The sequence below is a fragment of the Taeniopygia guttata genome, chromosome 10, assembly GCF_048771995.1.
Source record: "Taeniopygia guttata chromosome 10, bTaeGut7.mat, whole genome shotgun sequence".
Classification (NCBI taxonomy): domain Eukaryota; kingdom Metazoa; phylum Chordata; class Aves; order Passeriformes; family Estrildidae; genus Taeniopygia; species Taeniopygia guttata.
In genome coordinates, this window is record NC_133035.1 from 10527034 (window position 1) to 10541096 (window position 14063).

General features: G+C 41.4%; 2 protein-coding genes across 6 annotated transcripts in view; one reads left to right on the forward strand and one right to left on the reverse strand.

Annotated features, from left to right (window-relative positions):
- Positions 1-14063, reverse strand: part of COPS2 (COP9 signalosome subunit 2) — a 139918-nt gene that overhangs the window by 13204 nt on the left and 112651 nt on the right. The window contains exon 1 of one of the 3 annotated variants that reach the window (XM_004176897.6): positions 8292-8497. The exons of 1 other annotated variant lie outside the window; for it this stretch is intronic. In XM_004176897.6, coding sequence (XP_004176945.1) covers positions 8292-8345 — 54 coding nt within the window. In that variant the 5' untranslated portion in view covers positions 8346-8497. Of the gene's footprint in view, positions 1-8291; positions 8498-14063 lie in introns of those variants that run through there. One more of the 3 variants, XM_002198572.7, reaches the window with a different exon arrangement.
- Positions 10111-14063, forward strand: part of GALK2 (galactokinase 2) — a 46605-nt gene continuing 42652 nt past the window's right edge. For all 3 annotated transcript variants that reach the window (XM_030281221.4, XM_002198585.7, XM_030281222.4), the window contains exons 1-3: positions 10111-10267; positions 12170-12258; positions 13383-13506. In XM_030281221.4, coding sequence (XP_030137081.3) covers positions 10215-10267; positions 12170-12258; positions 13383-13506 — 266 coding nt within the window. In that variant the 5' untranslated portion in view covers positions 10111-10214. The remainder of the gene's footprint in view (positions 10268-12169; positions 12259-13382; positions 13507-14063) is intronic.

Consider the following 14063-nt stretch of genomic DNA (forward strand, 5'->3'; position numbering starts at 1 on the left):
AATGCTAAAAATGCTATCAAAGATCTTGAGGTACAGCATAGGCACAATAATTTAATCAAATAATTATCCATTATGTACACTAGTGCCAAGAAAGTGAAGTATTTACTTCTAACAATTGCTACTTAATTTTTTAAGAAGTACTTTGAGACTTCTTTGGATGAAAAATCCCTGATATTTTATCTTCTTCTGCTAAAGGACAATGCTGCATGTCCAAATTACAAAACACTTAAAAGCTCAAAGAATAATTTAATTGGATGTTTACAGAATTCAAAACCACTTCACACCTTTGCATTTTCAAGCTAACTTCTCTGCACAGGATTTTGGCTATCAGGAGATGAACTGTTTTAACAGAATCTGTTTAAATCTCAAAGTTACTGCTGTCAGAGTAACATTCCCTTGCACCAACATAAGCAATGCACAGTCAGGTCCCCTCCTTTAGGGTGGATTTTACTATTGCTGTACTTTGTCAGGCATTTTTATATTCATTTCATATATGTTCATTTTTATATTCCTACTATTAATAGACTCCTCCAAAACCACAGGAAGGAATGAAAAAAATATGAGACAAAAGAAAAGTTTTAAATTAGCTCTCTCCTCCCTGCACTGCAAGCAATCTCTCAAAGTTTTAAGTTTGCTGAAGTTCTAAAGCAAAAATTAATACTTGGAGTCTACAGTCAAACCAAGTTTCAATAAACATGGTACTTGAAACATATATCCTTCTACCTTTTAGTGTTTCTATTTGTAACATGTAGGGAAGTTGCCCGGGTATGTATTTACTTTCACCCAAAGTACTATCATTAGTGAGAATGAATGGACTGAAAAGTCTTGTGAATTCCACAAACCTGTTTTCTGAATTCCCACAGAACTACAAAAATGTGATCCCGAAAACAGCAAACAGGAAGCAAGTGTCTTATTTAATTGGGCAGGCTCTCATTTTGGTTGGCTTGTTTTTGTAAACTCCTTATCCTACTGATCCAACTCCAACGGAGCAGCTATGAGTACACACACCTGATGTCAACAGCTGTATCAGGCACCTTATATATACAGGCTGCCAAAAATTAAACAACAAAGCATTTAAGATATGCATAATCAGCTGATGTCTTGTTTATCCTTAACTTGGACAATAGGGAATATTTTTGGCAGAAGTGTCTATTTGCAAAGATAAAAGGAAAGCAAACTAAATTAATTCCTTTTAGGAGACAACGTGCTCCGTTAGCCTCAAGCCAGAAACGTCTGAACTTTCATCTTAGCTCTGGCAATGATTCTGGATGTGGATTCATGCAGGAAGCCCTTTTTCAGATAATTTCTCTCAATGCTACTTAAATATCCCATAAAGATCATTTCATAATATTAATACATAATAAAGAAGTGTTAAGTCTATTGATTTTTTTTTCTTGCAGTGGAATTGCATTGAAATGCATCAAAGGTACTGGTTTATGTTTTCACAGCTATATTTTTTCTTCACTTCATGCCTATGTGCCTCATATCAGACTTAGGATGATGATATGGACTCAAAGCTGTAATGGAGATAAGGCTTTCCTACTTCCAGAAAATGTAAAGTGGTTTATTTTAAAAAAGACATATTTAGACTTAATGGCTGGGAAAACTTTGAAACCTCAAACTAAGTATGAGCTGATGCCACTAATCTTTAGACAATGTTAAAAAAAACCATATAGATACTGAATCTTATTTCAAGCACTGATGCTAATTATGCCAGTGCTGATACTCAGAAGGACAAGCATTCTGTCTTCTTTTGATGCGGAGATGGCTTAGTGCAGTAGGATACAAATGCAAGAACATTAAGCTTCTGTCAAAAGAAAAAAAGGAGGAAAGTAAAAAGCTGTGTCCTCACAGTTCCAATTAAGAAAAAGATGAATTTCCTTCTCAGTTCTGAAAACAGAAAACTTCTTTTAACAATAAATTCAGATAGCAAGAGCCTACCTAGCCTTTCCTCACCCTCATTTTCAACACCCCTGGTTCCTGCCTGAACAACTTCCCCAGCTCAAACCTTCCAGTTAGGAAGTTTGCTGCAAATTAGGTAGAAATATATGGTTTACAAATAGGATTTCTATGTAACTCTAAAAATTTCCACTACAGCATCCAGACCTAACAATTTGCATAGTGATGAACATCCTTAATTAGAACTTTGAGATATAAAAGTAGCTGGATGATATAATTTATCTCTAGCTGATGTAAAAAAAGTAAAAGGCCTAGGAATTTTTAAAACTAAGGTCCTGTTGGTATTTTTCAAATGGACATCAACATTATAAGTATAAAAAGAGCAGTCCAAGTACACAGAACTGCTCTTTGAAACCCCTTGAATTTTTCGTTCCTCTGAGGATCATCAAAACAAACAAATAGGGTTTTTATCATCACTCAAGAAATTAGAAAGCCCTGGTAAGAGTTTGAAAAAATGCAGTTAAATAAGTTAGGATATAATTTAAGCATTGCTATGTTGAAAATCTGAATGTTCTAAATGTAATCAGTTATATTCAATCCTAAGCCATCCCATTGCTTTTTGGAGGAAGAAAATTACTACACTAGCTCTGATGGACTTTACTCTGTCTGGAAAATCTTTCTTTCAAATAGTTTTAATAAAAGTTAAATTACTATCAAGAAACCAATTTAATTAAGAAGTCTTTATTATGTCACATATTAAGTTTTTATAGAATTTTATCAAGTAAACAGCTTTAAAACACTGAGCCTCAGCCTCTAAAATGAGCACACATGGAAGTCAATTCACCCGAGTTGCTTTAGTCATCCCTCTTAGGCAGGGATGCATTTGCAGTCGGTCCAGCAGCATCCAGCCCTCCCAGCGCTCCCCATCCCTGCAGCAGCAGTGGCTTGGGCTCTTTGGCTCCTTGCTGCTTTGTGAGAACTGTGGCAGGAGCCTTGGCAATGTGGCCTCCAGAGATTACAGGTCCTGAAGCTCGGCCCCTGTGCTCAAGGCCAGAATAAGGGACAGGGACACGGAGACTGTAATAGTGTATCAGTGACATTTAAATGTAGATGTGTGGCATTTATCTATTCGTGGTACACTGACCTGTAAAGTTCTACGTGAACAAAAACAAAGATACAAGTATTTTGTGAAAACTAATGTTGTTACCAATTTTCTGCTCTCCTCCCTTGCCTGACGCACTTCCCTAACTTCTACATAGAAACTGAAGTGATTACCTAAACTTGTGCTCCTCTGTTTATCATTCACCACCACTACAGGAACTGAACTCCTACTTTGCAAACCTTTTGTAAAAAAAGGAGAAGAGGGAAAGTAGCTAAATACAGGCAAGTTTCCAGAAAAAAGACAATACAAAGAGTTCTATTTCTGTAAAATACTATCTTTCAAGGACATTGTTGAAATACTTATTACTGTGAATTGTCAATTGCTGGTGATTTTACCAAATTTCATCCATTTGACTGACTCAAACAATTTTTTTATGAAGTGCAATTGTTTCTGAGAAGTCTGGTACAAATTTGATTTTACTTCAGCTTGCTTTGTTTCATAACATGGCATTAGCAAGTCTACTAAGCACAACTTTCTTTGCATTTGCTCTTCCTCACCTGCAGGCACCAGGAAAAGCAGCAACTACCAGGTTCTATGCATTTGTCAGTTGGTATCCAGGCACATGAATATAAAGAAAGCAATCAGACTGGAATGCAAAAGAGCAAAGAGGAAAAAAACAGAGGCAAACCCTGAGAGTAAAAACAAGAGTGCGATTTGTGCAAGAAACCAGCAACCGCTCAGCCATGCACTGGGAGTCCTGGTTTCTTTTCCACATTCCAGCTCTCTCTTCTGCTGCTGTTCCCTAGCTCTGCAAGTCATCCAGTGCCTGCCGGCTCACACCAGGGCTCACACCAGGAATAGAAGCCTGTGAAACCAGCGATTTGCAATGGTGTCAGAAGAGTTCCATGAAAGACAGTGCTCTGCCTTTGTTTTATTTTTTTTTCAGTTGGAAGATGCACAGAAATGAGACAGGAGACTGTAGAAAGAAAAACCTGGTATGATGACATGTAAAGACTACAGAAAAGAAAAGTTCCTTTTCTTTCTTCCTCTGTTGTGCAGCTCTCCTGTAGTTATGTGCATCCTTTTCTGAAAGTCCAGTTTTCAGCATAACTTAAATCTAATTTATGTCTGTTTAACACCCAACTGCGTATCAGATCCTAGAGAGCACTGTTCTAAACACAGCCCTAAATAACTGTCAAAAGAAGCCAACAAAAACCAGAACCTACCGACACTTGTCAATGTTTAGAAAGAATTTACTGACTAATTATTCTCAGGCTTTTTGCCTCAATGCTTCCTTCTGAGACATTATGGTAATGAGCAAAATAAGCCTCAAATATATTAATTCTTTGTTTGAAGACGAGTCTGAAGAGAACACATAAAAAAATATCACAACACATGCTGAATCCATATAAAATATGAAACAATAATTTAGAGAACAGTACATCCTATGTCCTCTGTGAAGTACACTTTTTTTTAATCACATACTACTGTGATTATACTTCACTAAGAAACAGAAGAGAGCCAAGTGGATATGCTTGATTTGGTACCTCCCTAGATCTGAGTACTTGTTTTTGCAGCGTTACCACGTTCTTGTTTGCAATATATATATATGTATTTCATAAAATGATAATAGTGAAATATGAGCAATTGGGAAAAAAAGACAACATCCACATGAAATTTCAACTGTTAGCAATAAAAGACAGAATAATGTCTCTGTTTACTGATGAGATTGGTTATCACGTTTGGTAACATACAAAAATTCCTTCTGTAATGGACTGAGTTTCGCTAGGCTGGAAAGAAAGAGAGAGCCAACTGATGTAGTTTGAAATAAGTAGTAAGGCTGCCTATATCCTAATATCATCACATCCTGAAACAGGAAATCCTCAGTAACCTGAAGGGATGCTCCCCATATTTGAGTTGTGCCAATCCTCATGAACCTGCAGCCATCTCAGCAGGGTGCAAACTGATGGCTGCTCATTGGAATTGTTACACATCTTCCAGAAGTCACTGGAATGATACAACTCCGGAAGGTAAAAAGACAAATACATTAGTCCAACCTTTGCTCAGATTAACTTTAAAGTTGAATTTCAGAACACAGTAAGATGACTCATTAAGAACACCACAGATTCCTTATTTATTTAAAACAAAGCAAATAATCCAGTAGATGTACGACAACAACTGTCAATGTGTTGTCATTGTGCCTGGAAGAATCAATTTCTAGAGGAAGACTGAGTTTAGCCTCTAAGTCAATTCTAAATATAGTCTTTTGTCCCAGACCGAAAACAAAAATGGAATTTACAATGGTCCTTCCCTGTTTGTCCTTCTCCACCCTCAAGCTGGATCTAGTAAAAATAACTTGTACTGAAATCATGTAAGGCATCTAGCAGCACCAAACTAGAAATTAAAATTGAGTGCCTTTCATAATGACCAGTAAACATTATTCTGTTCATTGAAGCATAAAGTGGAATAATTCATGTTATAATCAAAGCTGTCACAGCATATTACTAACAAATTGTGAATCTAGGTTCATCCACCCACAAATATAAATGTAATTTCTTCCTGATATCAAGACTCAGGTGAATAAACTCCATTTCGGTAGGAGTGGCTGAGGTAATTTACATGTAAAGCTTTGACTTTTTACCCACTGAAAAACTAAACAGAAACAATCCACTACAACCTGGATAGTCTTCAGTTGTTTAAAAGTGTAGTAATTACTCTAATTATATAAAATTCAATGATGAAGCTGGGAAAGATCTGGGACTTTGGAATATCTGTTCACATTTCAGTTCAAGTGTGAAACATTTACACACTTAAGGCAATTTAACTGACTGGCTCTACATAATCAGCAGGTCAAGTGCACGTTAAAGAGGAACAGCCATAATCACTTCTAATAAAAGCTGACAAAATTAATTTTTGGGGGAGTCTTCACTGCTATTGTTATGATGGCAGCTACCCTGGGAGACCTGAACCTAATTTCACCATATTTTGACAAAATAGCTGCTTCTTTCATGGACTCTTTCTGTAATCACTGCCTTTCCTCCAGTTCTTTAAAAAAGTATTCACAGAACTCACATATGCTCTTTTACTTTCAATTCTGCACTGATACGAGTATTATGTTTTGTACTCATTCTTTTGTTGCAAAGCCTCTTGCAGCGGCTGTGATGCTCAACTTGAGAATCACACATCTCCTCACAGTCTTCTCTTAATTTAACCAGCCATCCACATGAAAGGAAGAAATCAGGCCCTATCTTCAGGGCCCTAAACTTTTTTTCTGAAACAGTTCTGTGGAACACTACAATTACAGTCTCAAGCATTTTCGAAAACAACAGTCAATCAAGGTTTGTTAGTCCCAGAACGCTGAAACTAATCTAGCTGCAATATTTTTACTCTTCAGTTCTTGGGTTTTCTCCCCCATCAATCATGAACTGAAATTAAATTTTAAAAATCTGAAGCTTGGGTATTAGTTGATGCTTTACATAGGCATTACATACTGAAAAGAAAAAAAGCTAACATGCTCCTAATTTTACAAGCAGTATTTTAAAATTTTGGAAAGGTCAGAGCTAAGGGTAATTAATGAGAATGAAAATGTTCCAGTGAAAGTAACTACAGTCAGAAGCAGAAATCTGCCACAGATTTAGAAGGTTTTTCCAATAAGAAATAAAGTACTTCAGAAGAAAGAAACACATGAAAAAAGACTAGGCCTATTATTCTTGGAGAAAACTGACATAAAGCAGTGTAAGTTTGAACTGCACTTTTATTCCTAGCTGTATAGAATGAAAAATCCAGTTCCAGTGGTGTCTCTACATATCCAGTTCTAATGTTATGGAAGGACACGGAACATGAATTCCATTGTTTTTTAATATTCTTGTGATTTTATCGCATGGAAAAAACACCATAGTATTTCCAATCAGAACACAAATTTCAGTGTTAATACAAACTAATGGAAATTAATTGTGGAAGAAAATGTTTTTAATGGTCTCTATTCCTTCAGTAACCCTGTCTCTACAGTATGTGAATTCATTCATACTGAAAGGGGAACACAAACAGTTTTTGGAATAGTGGCATGAGCAGCTCATAGGGTTTTGATGACAATGCCTGTCAAACAAGCACTCTTGCACGAATGGAAAAAAACCCTCAAAACCAAAAGCAGATGTTTTTATTCTGTATCTAATGTCACCCAACTATTCTAAGCAGTTCCTAACAAAAACTGCCCAGAAACTATTCCAAATAAAATCAGGTAAACATTTAAAGTGAATTCCTAAGTAGCAATGACTACCAAATAATGTGTCTTGTCAAAAGCAAGTCTTCCAGAAGCAAGTGTCTGGAGTTTTTCAGTGAAACTGCAATACTGTTAGTACAGGTTTAGCTGAAATTAATGAAATAGACTCTCAAGTCTCTACCACACGTAACTCTTTTTAGAAAAAGTCTCTAGTTCTAAAAACGCAAAGTTCAATAAGGGAAAAAAGAAAAACAAAAACAAAAAAACCCAAGCAAACCTCAAGCTCCAGTATAACGTAAGGGCAATATAGTTATAATTAATCAGACAAGCAGCAATTTTTTAACTTTAAAAGCTTAGGACAAAACTTGATGTTAACATTTAACTAAATGCAACATGAAAAACCCCAAACCTTACAATTAAAAACAAAAAGGCAGTGGTAGAAAGGTTACAAAGACAAAAAGTTAGAAGTAAGTGCTCCCTTCGGCGCGTTGGGTCAGAAACCGGCCGTGAGGCCATTTCTCCTCACTCCCCTTTCTCTTCCCCCTACTTTTCCCTTAGTTAGTTGCTCACACAAGCACATGAACGGTATCTGCCCCCAAGGGCCTTTCGCAGTCGCGGCTGGGGAGAAGGGCGGGCAACTTTATCACTTCACTTCGTGCCCGACACTTGAGCCGGGGCAGGAGGAGAGAGGGAAGGAGGCAGCGCGCCGGAGTCCTCCCCTCAGCGTGAGCCCTGCAGGGGACACAGGGGCCAGCCCGGGGCCGGGGGGCCAGCCCGGGGCCGGGGCACCCGCCCGGGCCTATCCACCTGCCCGCCGGAGCTGGCCTGCTCCTCCGCGGAGAGGCGGCCGAGCGGCTGCTCCGACAGCAGCGCCCGCCCCTCGCAGCCCCTGCCCGCATCCTCCTCCCCGGGAGGGAAACTCATCCTGGATGTCCGCGCTCCCTGCCGGGGCAGCACCCGGCGGGGCGGCCGCTGCGGCGGGTGCGCCGCACCAGCAGCGGCCCGAAGCGGCGCCGCGCCGGCGGCACCCCCGGCCGTACCGCTGAGCCCCCGCGCCGCCCCGCGCCCTACCAGGTCGTAGTCCTCCTCATCATCGCACATGAAATCATCCTCCATGTCAGACATCTTGGCCGGAGGACGGGCGGGGGGCGGCGGCGGGAACGGCCCCTTCTCCCACAAGCCCGCGCGGCGCTGCCCAATGTGGCTGCGCTCCGCCCGGAACCGCTGCCGCCCGCGCCTCTCCCGCCCCCGGCCCGGGGCGCTCGGAGCCCAATCCGCGCCGCCCCGCCACCAGCTCCCTCCCTCTGCTAGCGACCGGCCCTTGGCAACGGCGGCCGGGCGGGGCCTGAGCGCTGCGCTCCGGAAGCTCCGGGGCCGGCGCTGCCGCTGCCTGGAGTGCGCCGGGCTGGCGCCCGGGCCGCCTGCCGTGTGTCCGGCCTGGGCGCTGCCAGCCCGCAGCCCCCACGGTGCCTGCGAGTCTGGTGGCAGGCGCGTCCCTGGAAAGGTCGAGGGAAGTAATCGTGCCCCCCGGCTCAGCCCTGATGAGGCCGCATTTGGAGTACTGTGTACAGTTGTGGCATTCACAGTAGAAAACAGATACGGAACTCCTAGAGCAGGTCCAGCAGAGCTAATAAGTTGGCCAAGAGTCTGGAGAGATATCTCATGAGGAAGGGCTAAGGGAGCCGGGCCTGTTCAGCCTCAAAAAGAGGCAACTGAGAGAGGTTCCTGTGTAAAGCATAGGTGTCAAAAGGATGGAATTGGACTCTTCTTTGTGAACAAGGAAGAATGGGTGGTAACTGATGCACAGAAAGGCCAACTTGAACATGAGGAAGAACTTCACTGTGCGAGTTACCATGTACTCGAACAGATTGCCCAGAGAGGTTGTGGAGGCTCCCTGACTGGAGAAATTCCAGAACGGAACACAATCCTGGTCCGTGTGTTCTGGGATGACCCTGCCTGAGCAAGGAGGTTGGACTGGATGACACACGGTCCCTTCCAACATGACCCATTCTGTGAAAGCTGGGCCTGTTGCTGTGACTGGCATCACTGCTCAGATCCATTTTGCTTTACTCAGTGCTGCTGAACCGATTACCTGGGCTGTGTTCACCATAAGCAAGTAATACCAGAGCAGCAGTTTTAAAGGCCTGAACTCTTTAAATCCACAGGTCTTGCAAAGCAATGGCTTTATAGATATTTTTACATTCTAATTTCTGCTGCCGCCTTCAACAGACCAGCTCTGCCTCCCCATCTCCACAAGGCCTGGAGTTCTGACAGACACACAGATGCAACTGCAATACTTACTTGGTCATTTTATACTGCTATGGTTTCTGACAGTAGGTTTTTGGTTTGTGGTTTTTTTTCACTACAGCTACTGACAAGTCTTTTAAAAGTTGTGTTTGTATTCTACAACCCTCCTAATGGAGAAATAAACATTCTACCTCAGAAAACTCACAATGAAATTTGTTACTGTGCTTCCTTCAGTCTGAGCACTTTAAAGCTCCCTGAATAGGATGAGGAACCGTAAGATAGATACCAAAATAGACAAAGATATACACCAAAACACTGTGTGAGCCTGTGAATACTTTTGAAATGCTCAGCTCCTTGCAAGTACCTGTAGCCATTAATCCAAGGCTGTCTATTGGAGGGGAGCTGATGGAACACCACAAAAAACACGGGGACGGAGACACCCATCCCTCCATGCCATGCGAGATGCGACTGTCCATTTATTATTTTCATTGCACATGCATTTTGCAGGAGCATCGGCAGGAATACCGGAAAACCCCAAACATTTATTTCGCACGTCGCAGCAGCTTCCCTGTGCCACCTGAGCTTGCGGGCGCGGGGCCGAGTGCGGAGCGGCTCCAGGGCCGGGCGCGGCGCGGGGAGCCCGGGCCGAGCCCCGCCGGCGGGGCGGGACGGGGCCGGGCCGCCGGCGCTGCGCCCGGAAGGACGCGGCGTTCGCTGCCCCGTGACCGCGGCCCCGCCGGAGCCGCCATGGCGGGGGACAGCCCCAGCGCCCTCCCGGTGCAGCTGGTGGAGCAGCCCAGGTGGGTGGGTGGTCCCGGCCCCGCCGCCGCTCATCCCGGCGCGGGTGGGCGGTCTGCGGGCGGGCGGCCGGGGGAGGTGGGAGGACCGGTGAGTAAATGCTCCTCATGCTGCGGGCTGAGCTGCGAGGGGGTGTGGACTCGTAGCGCCGTAATTTTTCCCTGACACGACCAGAGACGCTTGGGAAGCTCCCGCTGCCCGGGGCGCGCCGGGCTCCGGCCCCTTCTCCCACCCACAGCAGCCCGGCCCGCCCTGACGCCCCTCGCAGGGTGGTGCTGGGGCAGCAGGAGGAATCGTTCATTAATTCCTTCATTCATTCATTTATTCATTCATCATTTCGCCTGCATCAGTTTTCCCCCAGCGTTTTTGAGGCATACTGATTATTCTCTCGTCCTTTTTGCTGTAAAAGGCCCTAGAGCAGCGCTAGCCTGGCCCGTCCTGGCGGTGCGTGCTCCTTGCCGTGGAGCTGCGCTCGGTGTGTGCAGTGAACGCGCGCACAAATGCACCTTTCTGCTTGCCTTGCATACGATTGCGCCGTAAATCCCACGGAAACGACAAGTCCAGCATTTCCAGACTTGCAAGTGCGAAGTTGTGAGAGTGCCTTTGCTTTAAGGCTGCTGACAATTTTCTTCTTGATGTAGGTGCTTGAAATGCAGTGTGCGTGTTGCAACATCAAGGCCAAAGCCTGTAAATAGCCTTTCATCACGCTTGCTTGTAAAACCCGCATTAAAAAAAGAGATCAATCAGCACTTAGATAAACATGCCCTCATGACTGCTTTGTTTGTTGTCTCTTGGTACCAACACTACTATAAAAATATCTGTGAAACAAAGCAGCATTCTAAATACTGACACAAAAAGGAATAAAGTTAACACCTAGAATTTTGCCAACAGATTCCCCTGTGGACTATAATATTATTAATGCAATCTAGAGAAGGGTTTGAACAATGAAGTGGCAGAAATTGCTTTTGCTAATTGGATGAGTGATATACCAGTAAATACTGGGGGAGATTATGAGAAGGGGAAGTCATAGACCTAATATAGCTTTGTCACTGGGCACAAAGATAGAAAGGTACTGAAAGATCTGTTAAAAATATCATAGCAAAACGTATTTAGTAGCTTTCCATTTATAAAAAACCTTATGAAACATTTTAATACATGTAGCTGAACAGTAACACAGCCTTTACAAAGATGTAGAAACTAGGTAATTGTGGAATTTTCTAACATCTGTTTCTGGTTGCAGTCTTCTTACTTCCACTTTGCATTAACAAGGCTTCCAATTCTAGATTTAGATCAAATGTAGAAACCTTATCAGGGTTCATGTTACTGGATTTTTTTCAGTAGACTAAAATTTTGCTTTAAGGTAGTTTCAAAACGAATTACTATCAAGTTTCCTCTGCTTCACTAAAATATATGGCTTTATCTGTTCTCAGCCCTCGTTTTCCTACTGTTCTGCATGACACACTAAAGTATCCCAACTTTGCAAACATCAGGCAGAAGGTTGGTACCTTTACTTTTGCACGAAATAAAGCAATATGACGAAGTTTATTTGCTTTGAATTTTCAGTAGCACCTCTAAATGGAAAACCTAAAGTACTTTTGCTGGAATCCTTTGGACTAAATACTGTCATAAGTCATGGGGATAATCTGACATTTGGAATTTTAGTTCTCCTTGTATGTATTTATGTAAAGGTGGGGTAGTGCCAAATATGAAAATTTATAAAAATCAAAATCTGAGTATTCAATGTTATGTGAAGAGCAGAAATAACCAGCTTAATGTCACTCCTGATGTAGCAGAGAAGACTCCACATACTTCAGGACTGAATTGAATTTGCTTCAAGAAGCATTGAAGTTTACTGTCTTTTATGCAAATACAGTCCTTCTAAATATTTCTAACCTGCCTTTCAGATTGCAGAAACTGAAGGAGATGTTTATATCAAAGTTTGGATCAGCTCCCAAGTTTTATGCTCGTGCACCGGGACGAGTCAACTTAATAGGTAAAAGAGAAAAATTAATTTTATGTTGTTTTACTTCATCTGTCATCATAGAAGTCTAGTAGTTTAAAACACAGAACAAAAATGCTGGTCTTAATTTAATTTTTTCAGAGAAGTTTCTTGTGATAAATGGAAAATCATATATAATTTAGTAGATCTTACTGTATCATTATAGACAACTCTATATGGATAGTTTTGGAGAAAAACATTTACAGACAGTAGCGATGGTTTTGAAAATTGGAGTAACTTGGTATTTTTAAAAAATTAATTTAAGTTACCAAATATAACCAGCCCCACAGCAATATACATGATAAAGCATTAAATGATGCTGCCATCACCTCTTCTTTATTCTTCCACAGAGATGTGTCCACAGAACTTAAAACAGTGGGTGTGATTCACTGGCAGACTGGAGAATCACAATTATTTTGTGTTTAGGACTTACTTTTATTTCTGTAGCAGCCTTATTTTTTCGATTACTCTGTCCATGTTAGGATTGCGTTCTCTTTGGAGATGAGTTTCTTGCATATGTTCCTAAAATAATCCTACACATTTGAAGACATAGTAAAAGGGTCCTGAGAAACAGAGCTGTAAAAGACAATTAGTTTATTATGCAGTTAATTTTTATCTCAGTGTTGTGTGAACATCTCATATAGACTAAACAGACAGCATATGGTAACTGGGAATTATTCCCAAGGGAGAGGATGTTTGCTATATACATTTTCTATTTGATCGTTACTTTATGTGTTGTATGCAACTGCATTAATGATTATTTAAATATAGTAGTTATCTTCTTGGAAAAAGGTCCAGAAATTGTATGTACATGACAGTTCTCATGCTTGGACAGTAATCTACATGGTGGGTTTTTTCTAGAATTTTTGTAACCCAGCATTAAAATATGAACATTTATAAAGAGGTGCAATAGATAAAAATCAGTAAAGAAAAAAAAAAAAACTTTTTGTGAAGTAATAAGAAATGGAGGAACTGTACCCCGAACTTTAAGTAATAAGAGTTGAAACTACAATAAGAAATTGTCTCATCCAGTAAACAACACTGAAGCCCTGTAGAAATTGTGTTACTGCTACTCTAGAAAGAATTATTGCAAAGTATTTTCTTTATTTCTTTGCTAGGAGAACACATAGACTACTGTGGTTATGCTGTGCTCCCAATGGCTATAGAACAAGATATCCTGATTGCAGTAGAACCTGTACAGTCTCAAGTTGTGCAGCTGGCAAATACCAATTCTTCATATTTGTATGTAATTACTTTGTTTATTCATTATTTTTTATGAACCTCTTCATGCATTGCAATAGAGTTTACCTTTTCAGAGATCTGACAGACTTCCATTGCAATAAGAGTCCGGTTGTGTAAAACAATTAATATCAGCAGATGGAATCCCACAGACTGGCTCCATGCCGTGTGTATTAGTTTAGAGCAATAGCTTTGCAGCTGCTGTGCCCCCCCGTTTGTTCATATTACTCTGTAAGGCGTCTGATTTTTCAATCCTTCTAAAAATGCAATTCTGTCTTCCCTTTTTTTATCTCATCTTTCTTGATATAATCCCCATAATTGGCAGCAGTTCCATTTCCCCTGGAGAAGGGAGTGAAATGTTTTGTAATGATTACTGCAAAAGTAAGGTAACACTCCCCTGCTCTGGAGAACCTGGGCCTGTGTTTTCACAACACAACAGTTTTAGCAACAATCCTGGCTCAAAAAATCTGTATTCCCTTGCTTCCACTTCCTCCACAGCTGTTGTTCACAGAATTATAGGGCAATTTAGGTTGGAAGAGACCTTTGAAGATCCCTTGTAA